A 13,910-nucleotide genomic window follows, 5' to 3' on the forward strand; every position below is an offset into this window, starting at 1 on the left:
GGTGGCACAGAGAGGACAGGAGAGGAACAGAAAGGAACATTTCTTCCAGATCCGTCATAAAAATGTCTGCCACGTCAGACTTCAGGATGAACTTGGTTTTGCAAAAAAAAAATTTTTTTTTCAACTGGGGGTTGGAGTTTCGCCGCTCCACACCCGTGCCAAATGTCCCCTCCCCGGCGCCGGTGTTGAGTGCAAACTCAGCGTTTAAAGGTGGGAGACTTGGATCATGGTGGCTGTTCTTTGATGCCAAACTGGATTGTTGAGTGTTTCTCAGCGGTAAGGTTATGTGGGATTTGAAGACCTATCCGTGAAGTTTTGGCATTAAAAATCCACTGGCCGGTCTTTGCACTGGCGAGGGAGAGGTTATGCATTGTGATGTTGCAACGTCCCGCATGGGCCCCTGGGGACCAGCCTTCGGCGGCATGAGGTTGAGTCTTGCGGTTACTGGAGACGGAGGAGACCTTGTGAGGTTAATATGACTTGTAATCCATCTGAAGCAAAAGGGAAGTCCAGTGGTTGCACAAAACCCACTGCGTAGACTCAGCCCAGTCTCTCCTCCGCAGCAATCAGAAGCTCTGGACAATTGCCTGTCCCATTGTGGTCCACCCTCCCTCCCTCCCCACGCCTCAGCCATCGGAGTCCCCAGGGACCTCCCGGAGGCTGGGCCTCAGTCCACAGGCCGTGGTGCTTCCCTCTGCCCGCCCTTAGGACCTCTGCGCTTCCCTCTGCCTTAGACGTTGCCGTTTCTCGTGCCGAAACAGCCGATGTGGCCACGGGAAATGGGCCAGAAGCACAAGATGGTTGGACATGTCATTGTTCTGGTGTCTGGTTGTGTAACTCCCCAGTGAGTGAACTCTTTCCTTAGCTCTGTTGGGAGTTCTCTTTGAGGAGATCCAGTCCAAGTGGCTTCGGTTTGACCTGTATAGACAGTTCAGTGGTGTGACTGCCAGGCATGGGGAAAGGTGGTTTCTCGGCGTGACCAGGGCTGCTCCACACAGAGCCAAGCCTCCAGGGATCTCTGGGTGATCGCCACGCCTCCTTGCCCTGAGTGAGCACGGCGGGACTGCTTCTGTCTCCCGCGTCTGCGCTCCCAGTCACTGCGTTAGCTACCAGGCTGCCCGGACAAACCTCGCAGCTGGGCGGCTTGCGCAGCACACATTCATGTCCCTGGTCCTGGAGGCTGGGATCTGAGGTCAGGGTGTGAGCAGGGCGGGGGTCTCCTGCGCCCCCTCTCCCCTTGGTGTGTGGACGGCCGTCTCCTCCCTGGGTCCTCCCGTGGGCGTCCCTCTGCGTGTGTCTGGGTCCTGATCCTCTCCTGTAAGGACACGCATCCTGTTCAGTTAGGGTCCACCTAGTGACCTCATTTTAACTTACCTCTTTAAAGACCCCATCTCCAGACGCAGTCACATTGAGGTCCTGGGGGGTTAGGCTTCAACAGATGCATTTTGGCATCTGATTAGAGCAGTTACGTTTATTTCCTTATGGAGAGCTACAAAGCCAGTGTATGCAGTTACTGGGTTTTGATGACTTTACCATTTCGACTAGATAGCACCCCGTCCCTTGCTTCGGGCCGACTCAGTGCACCCTCCTCTTCTCGGGATGGCCAGCGGTCAGTGGGTAGTCCGTCTTGGTCCTGCGTGTCTCTTGTCACTGGGAGCTCTCCAGAGGACCCCGGTCTTAGCTCCCATCCAGACCTCTTTCTTGGATATCTCCACCTGGATGTCCCCCCGCACCTCAAACTCCTTGTGACAGAACTAATTAAGTCCTTGCATTTTCTGTCAGATTATTGTGTTCTCCCAATTTGCAGCAATAATTTCCATGTCCCTGGAGACTGAACATTATGTCATTATAAGCCTGTTATTTAAAAAACATAAAAACTGGGTAGATGAGAGATGATAGTTGATTGATAGAGAGATAGGCAGATGATAGGTGGGTAAGTAGATAGATTGATAGATAGATTGATTAGATGGATGGATGGATGGATAGATTAGATGGATGGATGGATAGATTAGATGGGTAGATAAATTGATAGATTGATAGACTGGTTGGATGGATGAATAGATAAATGGGATAGATTAGATGGATGGATGGATAGATAAGATGGATGAATAGATAGATAAACAGATGGATAGATAGATGCATAGATAGGTAGGTAGATAGACAGACAGACAAATAGGCATCTTTTGGGCTGCAGACTTGAGTTCTGAAGGTGGCTTTGTAATACTGAACTCAAGGTTGAAATGCCAACAACTCTTCGTCCCTTCTTCACCCGAGAAGAAACCCAGCAACGTGTGGACAGGAGCCCGTTGTGGCAGGCGCACTCGGCAGCTCAGCCCAGTGGGCTGTGAAGGGTAAGACGTCAGCGCCAGGAAAGCAGGTTCCGGGAAGCTTCTGCTCCTCCTGTTCCGTTTGGCGACCGTGTCTCTTGGCCTCAGTCTGAGCACGTCTCCCGGGCAGGGCACAGTGGCCCAGAGGGGAGGACACTCTGGCCTTTGAGAACTGAGGTCTGTGTGTCCTGGCCCTGGGTGACACCCTGCGAATTTTAATTTCTTGAGACAGCACGGGAGCCAGGACCAGGCGGGATTTCTTGATCGTGTTGACTTTTACCGTGGCAACCAGCTCTTGGAGGCGCCAGAATCAAACTGTTTAAAAGTCCCTGTGAAAGTCAGTGGATGCTGGGAATTGTCACTCAACTATACTTCAAATAAAATAAAAAAAATAAATAAAGAGCATCCACTCACCACGGATAACATAGAAGCAGTTAGGTTACAAGACAAACTGTCATGACAGATAAATCCGGTGTGATCGTTTAAAAAAAATCAAAGTAGTAAAGAAAAAACTCCCGCTCTTTGGAACCAGACGTTTCTGTACACTACAGACATCCTAAAGAATGAAAAGGTTGGACACATTTCAAGGCTTTTTCCCCCCTCTTTTTATTTATTTATGTTTTATCATCCCATTTATTTTTATTTCTTCGAGGGAGTTAATTATGTTTATTTGTTTGTTGTTAATGGCGGTGCCGGGGATGGAACCCAGGACCTCATGCATGCTAAGCAGGAATTTTTTTTTTTTAATTGACGTTGAGTTGATTTACAGTGTCGTGTTAGTTTCAGGTGTACAGCGAAGTGGTTCCGTTACACATACACATGTCTGTATCTATATTTTTAAAATTCTTTTCTGTTATGCGTTATTCCGAGATACTGAACGTAGCTCCCGGCGTTTATCTGTTTTACACGTGGTACTGCGCACCTGCTAATCCGCACCGGGAAATTTTAACGTGCTCTGCTTTTCTTGGCTCCGGTTTCCTCTCACTTGCCCTGTGTGTGGTGTGGCTTCCTGTTTTGTTTTGAAATGAAAGGGTGTCCGTGATGCATGTCTGTAGAACACCGGACAGGTCCTCGGTGTGAGTTACGCAGCTTGACAGAGGGGACGGTCTGCCGCGCCATCCCAGAAGCCCCATCGGGAACATAGCGCCATATTCATTTATTTGTTTGTTTGTTTTTGTGTGTTTAATCCACGCCCGCAGTGTCTGACCAAGCGTTTGTCACGCTGGCCACCAATGACATGTACTGCCAGGGGGCCCTGGTGCTGGGGCAGTCCCTGCGGAACCACAGGACGACCCGGAAGCTGGTGGTGCTGATCACGCCTCAGGTATCCAGGCTGCTCAGGTGAGACGCGGGCTCGGCCCCCTGATCCTTCTCCTGGAGAAGCAGGTCCCTTGCACTGCAGGAGCTTCCAGGAATTGTCCTTGGGGTGGACCCCGGGCCGGCCAGCATGCAAAGTACCCCCTGATCATTGTGCTTACAGGAGCGGGGTGGGTCTGCCACGGTGCGTGGTCGACTTCCAGAATCCTTGCAGACAGTCAGTACGGGATGTGGTGACTGTTCCTTCCCTCAGCTACGAAAATTCAAACGTCAGTTGTTTTTTGGGGGGTGGGGAACTTTGAGAAGCAGCTGTCCTGGAAGTGAAAGATGGAAGCCTGCAGGTCATAGAACTTCACATGGGTCTCTGTGACCTCTTCCCATGGGTAGACTGGGTTTCTGTTTCCTCTGCAGTGTGTGTCCTCTGTCCCATGTGTTCCCATAAAGGTGTGAGGAGGTTATTGTGGGCGGCGGTGCATGGCTGTCCTGCTGCTCTGTGGAATGCACATCTGAGTGCACACAGACGGCTTTGTTTCTCTTGATGGCATAAAAAACAAAGGCTGGGAGGGGAGGGTATAGCTCAGTGGTAGAGAGCGTGCTTAGCATGCATGAGGTCCTGGGTTCAATCCCCAGTCCCTCCGTTAAAAACAACAAAAACAAAAAATAAGAATAATTAATAAATAAACCTCATTACCCCTCCCTCCCAAAAAAGATAGGCTGGATGTAGGGAATCAGCCAGGGAGAGGAGTTCCATCACCCAGGTGAGACGAGGGGCTGACCAGGTGACAGGAGACAGATGAGCATCAAGAACAGAGGTGTCCTTGTTGGTGGGACTGTAGTATGGTGCAGCCACTATAGAGGACAGTATGGAGATTTCTTAAAAAACTAAAAAGAGACTTACTGTATGATCCAGCAATCCCACTCCTGGGTGTATACCTGGAGGAAACTAATTTGAAAAGACATGTGCACCCCAGTGTTCATAGCAGCACTACACACAATAGCCAAGACAGGGAAGCACCCTAAGTGTCCATCAGCAGATGACTGGATAAAGAAGATGTGGTGTATTTATACAATGGAATACTACTCAGGCATGAAAAAGAATAAAATAATGCCATTTGCAGCAACATAGGTGGACCTGGAGATGATCATTCTAAGTGAAGTAAGCCAGGAAGAGAAAGACAAATATACGATGTCACTTATATGTGGAATCTAAGAAAACTAATACAAATGAATTTACTTACAAAAGAGAGACAGACTCATTGACATAGAAAAGAATCTTACCATGACCAAAGGGGAAAGTGGAGGAGAGGGGTAAATTAGGAGTTTGGGATTAGCAGATACAAACTACTGTATATAAGATAGATACACAACAAGGTCCTACTGTCGAGCACAGGGAGCCAGTCAATATCTTGTAATAACCTATAATGGAAAATTATATATATATATATATATATATAAACTCTCAGTTTATCCCTCCCCCCCTTTCCCTTTTGGTCACCATAAGTTTGTTTTCTTTGTCTCTTGAGTCTGTCTCTGTAACAGTCTATAATGAAAAAGAATGCATATTTATGTGTATGGCGGAATCACTATGCTCTACACCAGAAATGAACACAACATTGTAAATCAAATCTACTTCAATTAAAACAAAAAAGAACAGAGGTATCCTGCTGACCACATTGTCTGGGTCCCGAGACCTCAGTCTCTGGGACAGGCTGATGGCAGGTACTGTGGTGGGACCCTGAGCTTCTCACACATACTCAGTGAAAGCTTGCGACCCCTCATGGATTGGGGGGGTCCTGCTGACTCCTTCCTCCCTTTCCCGAGATCCCTGGGGCAGGAGTGGCCTGGCCAGGACCCCGGCTTGCTAGAGTCCCTGTCCCTCAGCATTGCACCTACTACCCGTGGTGAGAGACTGTGAGTCCTCCTTAGGTCCGTGGGTGTGAGGGTCTGAGGAGCGAGAGGGGAGACCCTGGCGTGGAGGGACTGAAGCGCAGGCTGAGTGGGACACCCCACTGGCACTGGGTCGCTCCACACTGCAGCAAGCAAAAGCCTCATATTAGTGGCAAATAATGGTTGCAAATGTGTCTATGAAACTATGCACATTTAAAAGAATCTGTATTACCCAGTAGTATTTATTTCATAAAGGATGGACAGCGAGGTATTGGGTAACTCCCAAAGGAAAGCAAAAAGCAGAGGCCGTGTTTTCCGAGTATCAGAATTCAGGCAAAGGGTGCTAGGTCACTGTATAGTTCACATTTTGGATATACTGGTCATGACTGTGGACCAAATGATCATTAGATAAAGCATATAAACTAGACCTGTTGGATACACCTGAAGATGGAAAGAATGCTGTTGGGAAATTCTTTTTATACAGTCCTCCTACTCTGTAATTCACAGATAAAGCAAATATGCAAGTGAATTCATCTGATGAATAATGCATAAAGTAACTCTTAAATGCTACGCATTACGCAAACAATATGCTTTTCTCTCATCCACCACAGACCGCTTAAAAAATTGACTTTGCATTAATGGTACAAGGAGGGTTTTAATATGTTACCTGGAGCAAGTATTGAGTGTTAAATTCTTTGAATGTAGTATAAGTAAACCTAGATGTTAATAGTGAAATTTAACCAAAAGAAAACAAAACAGAAAGAGTGTTCCGTGGGACACTTTAAACCAGAAATTCTCTCCTAAATAACTTGATAAGTGAGCCAGTGAAAGTTGGAATTATATGCTATTTTAAAAACAATTTTGCTGTGAATACTACCTGTACAAACCAAAGGGGACAGCTGGAGTGATCCGAGAGAGAATAATGAAAATCAGTGAAGAAATTATCCAGTTCAAACATTTAGAACAAAAAACAGTATATGCAAGACAAGCAGGAGGAAGAAATTCATAAAGGAAAAAACAAAAAATAATAATTAGGAACAAGAAAAAAATCCAGTTGTTGGATTACTTAAAAATAAACCTTCAATCAGAGAAAACACAAATATACAAAATTAAACTTAAAAAGTACTCATTTGGATGCAACTTAAATTTTTTAAAATATATTTTTATTGATTTATTTTTTAATTGAAGTAGAGTTGATTTACAATATTGTGTTGGTTTCAGGTGTACAGCAAATGATTTGGTTATATATAGTTTTTTTTTAAGATTCTTTTGCATTATAGGAAAAGGTTATTTCCATTAGGTTATGACAGAATTTTGAATAGAGTTCCCTGTGCTGTACTGTAGGTCCTTGTTGTTTATCTGTTTTATGTACAGTAGTGTGTATCTGCAAATCCTAAACTCCTAATTTATCCCTCCCCCTTTTCCCCTCTGGTAACCATAAATATGTTTTCTGTGTCTGAGTCTGTTTGTGTTTTGTAAATAAGTTCATTTGTGTTACTTTTTACATTCCACATTTAGGTGATATCATGTGATATTTGTCTTTCTCTGTCTGACTTACTTCACTTGGTATGATCATCTCTAGGTCCAACCATGCTGCAAATGGCATTATTTCATTCTTTTTTCATGGCTGAGTAGTATTCCATTGTATATATACACCACATCTTCTTTCTCCAGTCATTTGTTGATGAATATTTAGGTTGTTTCCATGTCTTGGCTATTCTAAATAATGCTGGTATGAACAGTGGGGTGCATGTATCTTTTCAAATTAGAGTTTTCTCCAGATATAATCCCAGGAGTGGGATTGCTGGGTCATACTCTAAGTCTCCTTTTAGTTCTTTTTTAATGGCTGAGTAATATGACTTTGACATTTCTGAAGAGTAGTTGTCAACGGTTTCATAGAGTGCCTTTTGGCTTGCGTTTTTCCAGTGTTTTCTCATGGTCAGATTAAGGTTATACATTTTTGGCTAAAAAAAAAAATCCTCAGAAGTAAAGTACTTTTTTCAGTGCATCATATTTCAGAGTGTGTGATGTCGCTGTGTCTAGCTATTGGTCATAAAACCTTAGTCGTATCTCCCCTGTAAAATTGTTATTTTTCTCTTTGTGATTGATAAGTATCTTGGGGGAGGTACTTTTAGACCATGAAAACATGGTCTTTCTCCTCAAAACCTTTACCCATTGATTTTAGGGCCCATTAGCGAGTCTAGTGATGTTTGTCTAATGGTGATTTTTCTGTTTTGCGCATTCCTTCTATATTTATCACTTGGAATTGTTCTGTGAGGAAGAGCTGCCCCTTTCCGCCATTTACTGATTTACTCAATTGTGATATCAGTATGGATTCACAAATATTCATTTTATACTTTGAGTTTCTTATTTGTTTTCTTGCCCAAAGTGCTTCAGTGTTGGCTGCTGGGAGCTCCTCCTGATTGGCTTCCTGTATCTTTTTGACATGGCCCTATCCTTTTTTCTAGCACTTTCTTAATTTTCTATCATCACAAGATATTCCAGGCTATAATGAAGTACAATTTGAGCAAAAAAAAAAAATTAAGTGGAACAGAGGCAAAGTTCATTTTGATGAAAGGTACGGTCTCTGAAAATTTGAGTCTCAAACTCATATGCAACGAACAATGTAGGTTTTGAATCTGTAAAGCAAAAATCAATGGAGATTGTAGTGGACGTCTGTTGGTTTCTGCCTGCTCAGCATTCACTCCTCCCTGCCCATGCAGTTTGGAAAGAGGAAGTACTTTCCTAGGAGATGACCCGAATCAGTCTATCTCAGGACTGTTTCATATGTCTTGTTTTCACGTTTGCCTAAGTTTTAAGCACGATTGGAATGTGGGCACAGCTCTGAGACACCCATGGGGAAAAACCCCTGAATATGAGTGGTTTGGAACCATGTTTCATGCGAGTGCCCAGCACAGGACAGCGTGTCTTGTGTTCAGTGGTCTTCTGTTCTCCTAGGATTTGGCGTCTCTTTTCCAGGGTCATCCTCTCCAGGCTGTTTGATGAGGTCATTGAGGTGGACCTCACAGACAGTGCAGACTACATCCACCTGGCCTTCCTGAAGAGACCTGAGCTCGGAGTCACCCTCACCAAGCTTCACTGCTGGACGCTCACCCATTACAGCAAGTGTGTCTTCCTGGACGCAGACACCCTGGTGAGTCTAGGGGAGGGTGAGGACCCTCTCCATCCTTAAGTGGGCTGCTGGTGGAGCCCATCAGGTCACGTCCCTCCCTCGCACCAACATCCATGTTCAGTCCGTCAACACCAGGTAGAACCCCCCTCCTTAGCCCTGCGCTCGACCCTGCCGAGGACATTTGAGACACTTGAAGGTACGTTCCTTCCCTACGATGGGTTTTATAACTACATCATTTCATCCTCACAAAATCAAATAACTGGGAAAATAATATTCTGCCTTGATTGTGAATTCTATACTCCTGATGGGGCTGGTGCACCTGGCTTCTTAAGCTCTTGTCACTTGGGGTAGCGGTGCCTACTGGTGTGCGAGCCCAGGATGGATACTTCCAGAAACAGCTGTTGGAAAGTCAAAAAGTCCAGTGAGGTTGGAGTGTGGGTTGTCTTGGTTGCGCAGAAACAGCTCTGTAAGAAATAAGAATGAGAGAACCATCAGAGTCAGTTTTTTTTTCCCCCAGACAGAGCACAATTTAGCAAGCCAATAGGTGTTGCAGGCAGGCTCTGCAAGGCAATTGATTACATTATATTTCCTTGCAAACCTCCACATTGGTGGCTTTCCCAAGCCTCGTGGGTCACGTGTGCTAGACGAAAGAGAATATATGATTAAGAGAGGTCCACGGGAGGGTCTTAAGAACCTTGAGATATGAAAAAGACTATGAAAACGAATGTAAGTATATATATGCAGGGCTGGGACATTGTGCCAAGCACCGGGAGCTGACACATTCTAACTGACGGCACTTCAGTTAACAAACAGACGGTGTTCCTTCTGTCCCTTGAAATCAGCTAGAGAGTGTTCTTACATGGCAAGCTCTTCTCTTTTGGGCATAACCCTAAAAATAAGAGAGCCACTTAAAAAAAAAAAAAAGGCGCAAGTTTCCCATCACTGAACATGCCGTCCCGGCCTGAAGTCGCTGTCGCGTTTCTCACCCGTGTCCCGGCGGCTAAGGGAAGGGCCCCCACGCCCCGCTTCCCCAGGTGCTGTCCAACGTGGACGAGCTGTTCGCCAGGACGGAGCTCTCTGCGGCCCCTGACCCCGGCTGGCCGGACTGCTTCAACAGCGGGGTGTTTGTCTTCCGACCTTCTCTGGAGACGCACGGCCTGTTGCTGCAGCACGCCGCCGACCACGGCAGCTTCGACGGTAGGTGAGGGCGGAGGGGGATGGGGCCCGTCCCCCTGCCCCGCCGTCACTCGGCGCCACCACCCCGTTATCGGCGAACGGCAGCTGGGAGTCAGTGGAAGATGAGGATCAAAGAGTAAGTTCGGGCAGGGAGATAGGAAGAAACAAAGAAGTTAGTGAGTACAAGGTAGGGGCGCTGCAGGCCGGGTCACATGGAATGGGGTAGACAGCCTTTCTCGAAAGAGCCAGAGACTTAATGTTTTCAGCATCGTGGGCCATACGATCTCGGTGGCCAACGTTCATCCCTGTGTTTGTAGAGGAAAGTCAGGATGGGACTTGACAGGGCTTCAGTGAATGTGGCGGTGTTTGCATAAAACTTTATGTACAAAAAATGGTGCAAGCCAGCGTTGGCCAACCCGATATAGAGTGAAGGGGAGAATTAACTGGGAGCCAGTGGGAAACCAGATAGTTGCTTTACTGGGCATTAGTAGATGGGAAACACGTTAGCATTTTTGTAATGTGGAAGGAGATGCTAGACTGTCGAAAAAGTGGAATGTAAATTGGTGCAGCCACCATGGAAAACAGTATGGAGGTTTCTCCAAAAACTAAAAATGGGACTACCGTGTGACCCAGCAGTCCCACTCCTGGGGATAGCTCTGAAAAAACCCAAACCATTAATTCATAAAGATACATGCACCGCAGTGTTCATAGCAGCAGTATTTACAATAGCCAAGACATGGAGGCGACCTAAGTGTCTATCGAGAGATGACTGGATGGAGAAGATGTGGTGTATGTACACAATGGAATATTACTCAGCCATAGAAAAGAATGAAATTTTCCCATTGGTAACAACAGGGATGCACCCGGAGGGCAGTAAGCTAAGTGACGTAAGTCAGAGAAAGACAAATACTATACGATGTCACTTATATGTGAAACCTAAAAAAATACAACAAACGAGTGAATATAACAAAACAGAAGCAGACTCACAGACACAGAGAACAAACTAGTGGTGACCAGGGGGGAGAAAGAAGGGGGAGAGGCAGGATGGGGGAGGGGAGTCAGAGGCACAGACTTTTAGGTATAAAGTAAGCTGCAAGGATACATTGTACAACGTGGGGAATATAACCAACGTTTTATAATAACTATAAATGGAGTGTAACCTTGACAGACTCTGAATCACTATGTGATCCACCTGTGACTTATGAAATATTGTACAGCAACTAGACTTCAATTAAACAATAAAAATAATCAATTGATAGGAAAAAAAGAAAAATGGCTTTTAGGTAAGGATGGGGAGGTAACAAAGTTGGCAAAAATGGTGGGAAAAGCTGGGATACCAGTGTGTCCGTTACACCCTTGTGTTCTCTTGGTGCTCCGCACCATTCTTTATTAACTTCTTTGGCTGTGTGTTACCACTGCACCATTCTTTATTAACTTCTTTGGCTGTGTGTTAATTCTTTAGGGGCAGACCAAGGCTTGTTGAACAGCTTCTTCAGTAGCTGGTCCACGGCTGATATCCATAAGCACCTGCCGTTCATCTATAACTTGAGTAGCAACACGGCGTACACCTACAGCCCTGCGTTCAAACAGTAAGTTTTATGCCTTCTACGCCTGCCTCCTCCGGACAGCAGTTCTCTTTCAGAATCTGTATCACCTTTTGGCTTTTTGAAGGAAAAAAATAATCAGGTCATCTCTCTGCTTGCTTTTTTTTTTTTTTAAATCATTTTACATGATAGGTAGTCAAGGCAGCTGGGCTTAAGGAGAGTGGTTCCCAAAGTGTTGCCCAGGGAACACCTTTGGGGGGTTCCTTGCCACCCTTTCAAGTCTGTGGAGTCAAAATGACTTAAAAAAATTAATTCTAAGACATTTTCCTTATTTCACTCTTGTTGTCTCATAAGTGGACAGTGGGACTTTATAGAAACACCGTAAGTGTGGAGCATGCATTTTTTTTTTTTTTTTTACTTTTTTTATTGAACTGCAATCATTTTCAATGTGTCCATCTCTGGTGCACAGCACCATGTCTCAGTCATGCATATGCATACATATATTCGTTTTCATATTCTTTTTTAATTAAAGATTATTGCAAGATACCGAATATAGTTCCCTGTGCCATATGGAAGAAATTTGGGTTTTTTTTAAATCTATTTTTATATAAAGTGGTTAACCTTTGCAAATCTCAAACTCCCAAATTGATCCCTTCCCACCCCGTTTCCCCTGGTAACCATGAGATTGTTTACTGCATCTGGCAGTCTGTTTCTGCTTTTAACAGGGGCCATATTGCCCTCCCCCAAGGAGACAAGAGGCTGGTTCTTGGGGACTGAAAATCCTTTTTAATATTAAAAAGCACAGATTTACATATAAAATGTAGACAGACAGTGAGAAAGTGCTGTTAAAGTTGCACAAGAAAGCAATTAAGGCGGTTAAGGGGAAAAAATGCTTGGAACGTTTCAAGGTTGGTAGGAGTGGTGATAATGAACAAAAAAAAAGGTTGAGAGGGGGTAATTTACAGTCCTTTGCAAGAAACCTATTTTCTGGTTTGCAGCTTGCATTGTCCACAATAAAAAAAAATTTTTTTTTTTTTTTGGTTCCTGTCATTTTCAGGATGTGACAATTTGGGCTGTGGTTCTCCCCGTCTTCATAAGACTCCCAATTTATTCTGCCTGTTTCGGGGAACCGCCCCATGGGTTTCTATTACGTTTCTTGGTGTAGAGAAAATAAAACACCACAAACATGGATTGAATGATGGATTAGTTCTACGGCAAGTCGAAGTGACAAGATTGTCCGTCAACCATCGAGATGAACCTTTCCGTCCTGCTGTCTGTGCTGAGGCCGATGGTTGTCCAAGGATTTCTGGGTGAGGTCGCTTCCGAGAGAAAAAGCAGAATGTTCTATGTTTCCTTCTCAGGTTTGGCTCTAGCGCGAAGGTGGTCCACTTCTTGGGGTCCGCGAAGCCTTGGAACTACAAGTACAACCCGCAGACCGGCTCGGTTCTAGACCAGGGCTCCGGGTCGGTCAGCCAGCACCAGACATCCTTCCTGAACCTCTGGTGGAGGGTCTACCACCGCAGCATCCTGCCGCTTTACGAGAGAATCGGGCACGAGGAAGTCCACGCGTCTCCGGGACACACAGTAAGGAGACTGTTCCCTTGAAACCCCAAGAACTGAGATGAGGGGAAACTCTCCAGGCTCCACAATTGTGTGTTTCCCTCGACTCCGCCCCTTCTGATATATATTCTGTGTCTCACCTAGAAGGATGCTCAAAGAGGCAGGTCACAGTTTTTGTGTGTGTCTGTGTGCGACAAAATCGTGAATGTGTCGTGAGCAGAACGGCTGCTTCGATTTACAGGACTGATGTGTAAATAATTACTTAAATTCGCCGACTTCCTCAGGGCAAGAGGCACTCACAGCTTAAGTGGCTGAAGCTGACTGATTACAAATTGTCTTTCAAGGGGTCGTTTCCCACGTTGAGTCCCCGAGTGAAGTAGCAATTGGAGGCAGTTTCTGAAAAGGGTCTTTAAACTTTGATTGAAAGACAAAAAATTATTGATTGGCACCCATTGGATTTTTCTGTTTTTTTTATTTTTTAATTTTTTAAATTTTTAATTTTTTTTCCCATCGGATATTTTTAAACTATAACCCTAAATGCTCTTCGTGGTGGAGTTTCTCGAGTTGATTTAATAAGGATGAAACAGCCTGGCAAATGACCTTTTATTATTTTTTTTTAATGGAAGGGTAGTTGATTTACAGTGTTGTGTTAGTTTCTGGTGTACAGCATAGTGATTCAGTTATAAATAAATAAATATACTTTCTTTTTCAGATTCTTTCCTATTATGTTATTACAAGGTGTTCAATATAGTTCCCTGTGCAGTACAGTAGGATCTTGTGTATCTATTCTGTATACAAATCCCAAACTCCTAATTTGTCCCTCCCCTTCTTTCCCCTTTGGTAACCATAAGTTATTTTCTGTGTCTGTGAGTCTGTTTCTGTTTTGTAAATAAGTTCATTTGTCTCATTTTTTTTTAAGACTCCACATATAAGTGATATTTCTCTTTCTCTGTCTGACTAACCTCA

At 44.8% G+C, this 13,910-nt stretch overlaps 1 protein-coding gene across 11 annotated transcripts in view; it reads left to right on the forward strand.

The window, feature by feature from the left end:
• The window catches only part of GYG2 (glycogenin 2), a 48,546-nt gene that overhangs the window by 2,386 nt on the left and 32,250 nt on the right, over window positions 1-13,910 (forward strand). For all 11 annotated transcript variants that reach the window (XM_074359456.1, XM_074359458.1, XM_074359463.1 and 8 more), the window contains exons 3-7: window positions 3,527-3,668; window positions 8,511-8,685; window positions 9,699-9,861; window positions 11,303-11,429; window positions 12,746-12,968. In XM_074359456.1, coding sequence (XP_074215557.1) covers window positions 3,527-3,668; window positions 8,511-8,685; window positions 9,699-9,861; window positions 11,303-11,429; window positions 12,746-12,968 — 830 coding nt within the window. The remainder of the gene's footprint in view (window positions 1-3,526; window positions 3,669-8,510; window positions 8,686-9,698; window positions 9,862-11,302; window positions 11,430-12,745; window positions 12,969-13,910) is intronic.

Source organism: Camelus bactrianus, chromosome X (assembly GCF_048773025.1).
Source record: "Camelus bactrianus isolate YW-2024 breed Bactrian camel chromosome X, ASM4877302v1, whole genome shotgun sequence".
In the NCBI taxonomy this organism is placed as follows: domain Eukaryota; kingdom Metazoa; phylum Chordata; class Mammalia; order Artiodactyla; family Camelidae; genus Camelus; species Camelus bactrianus.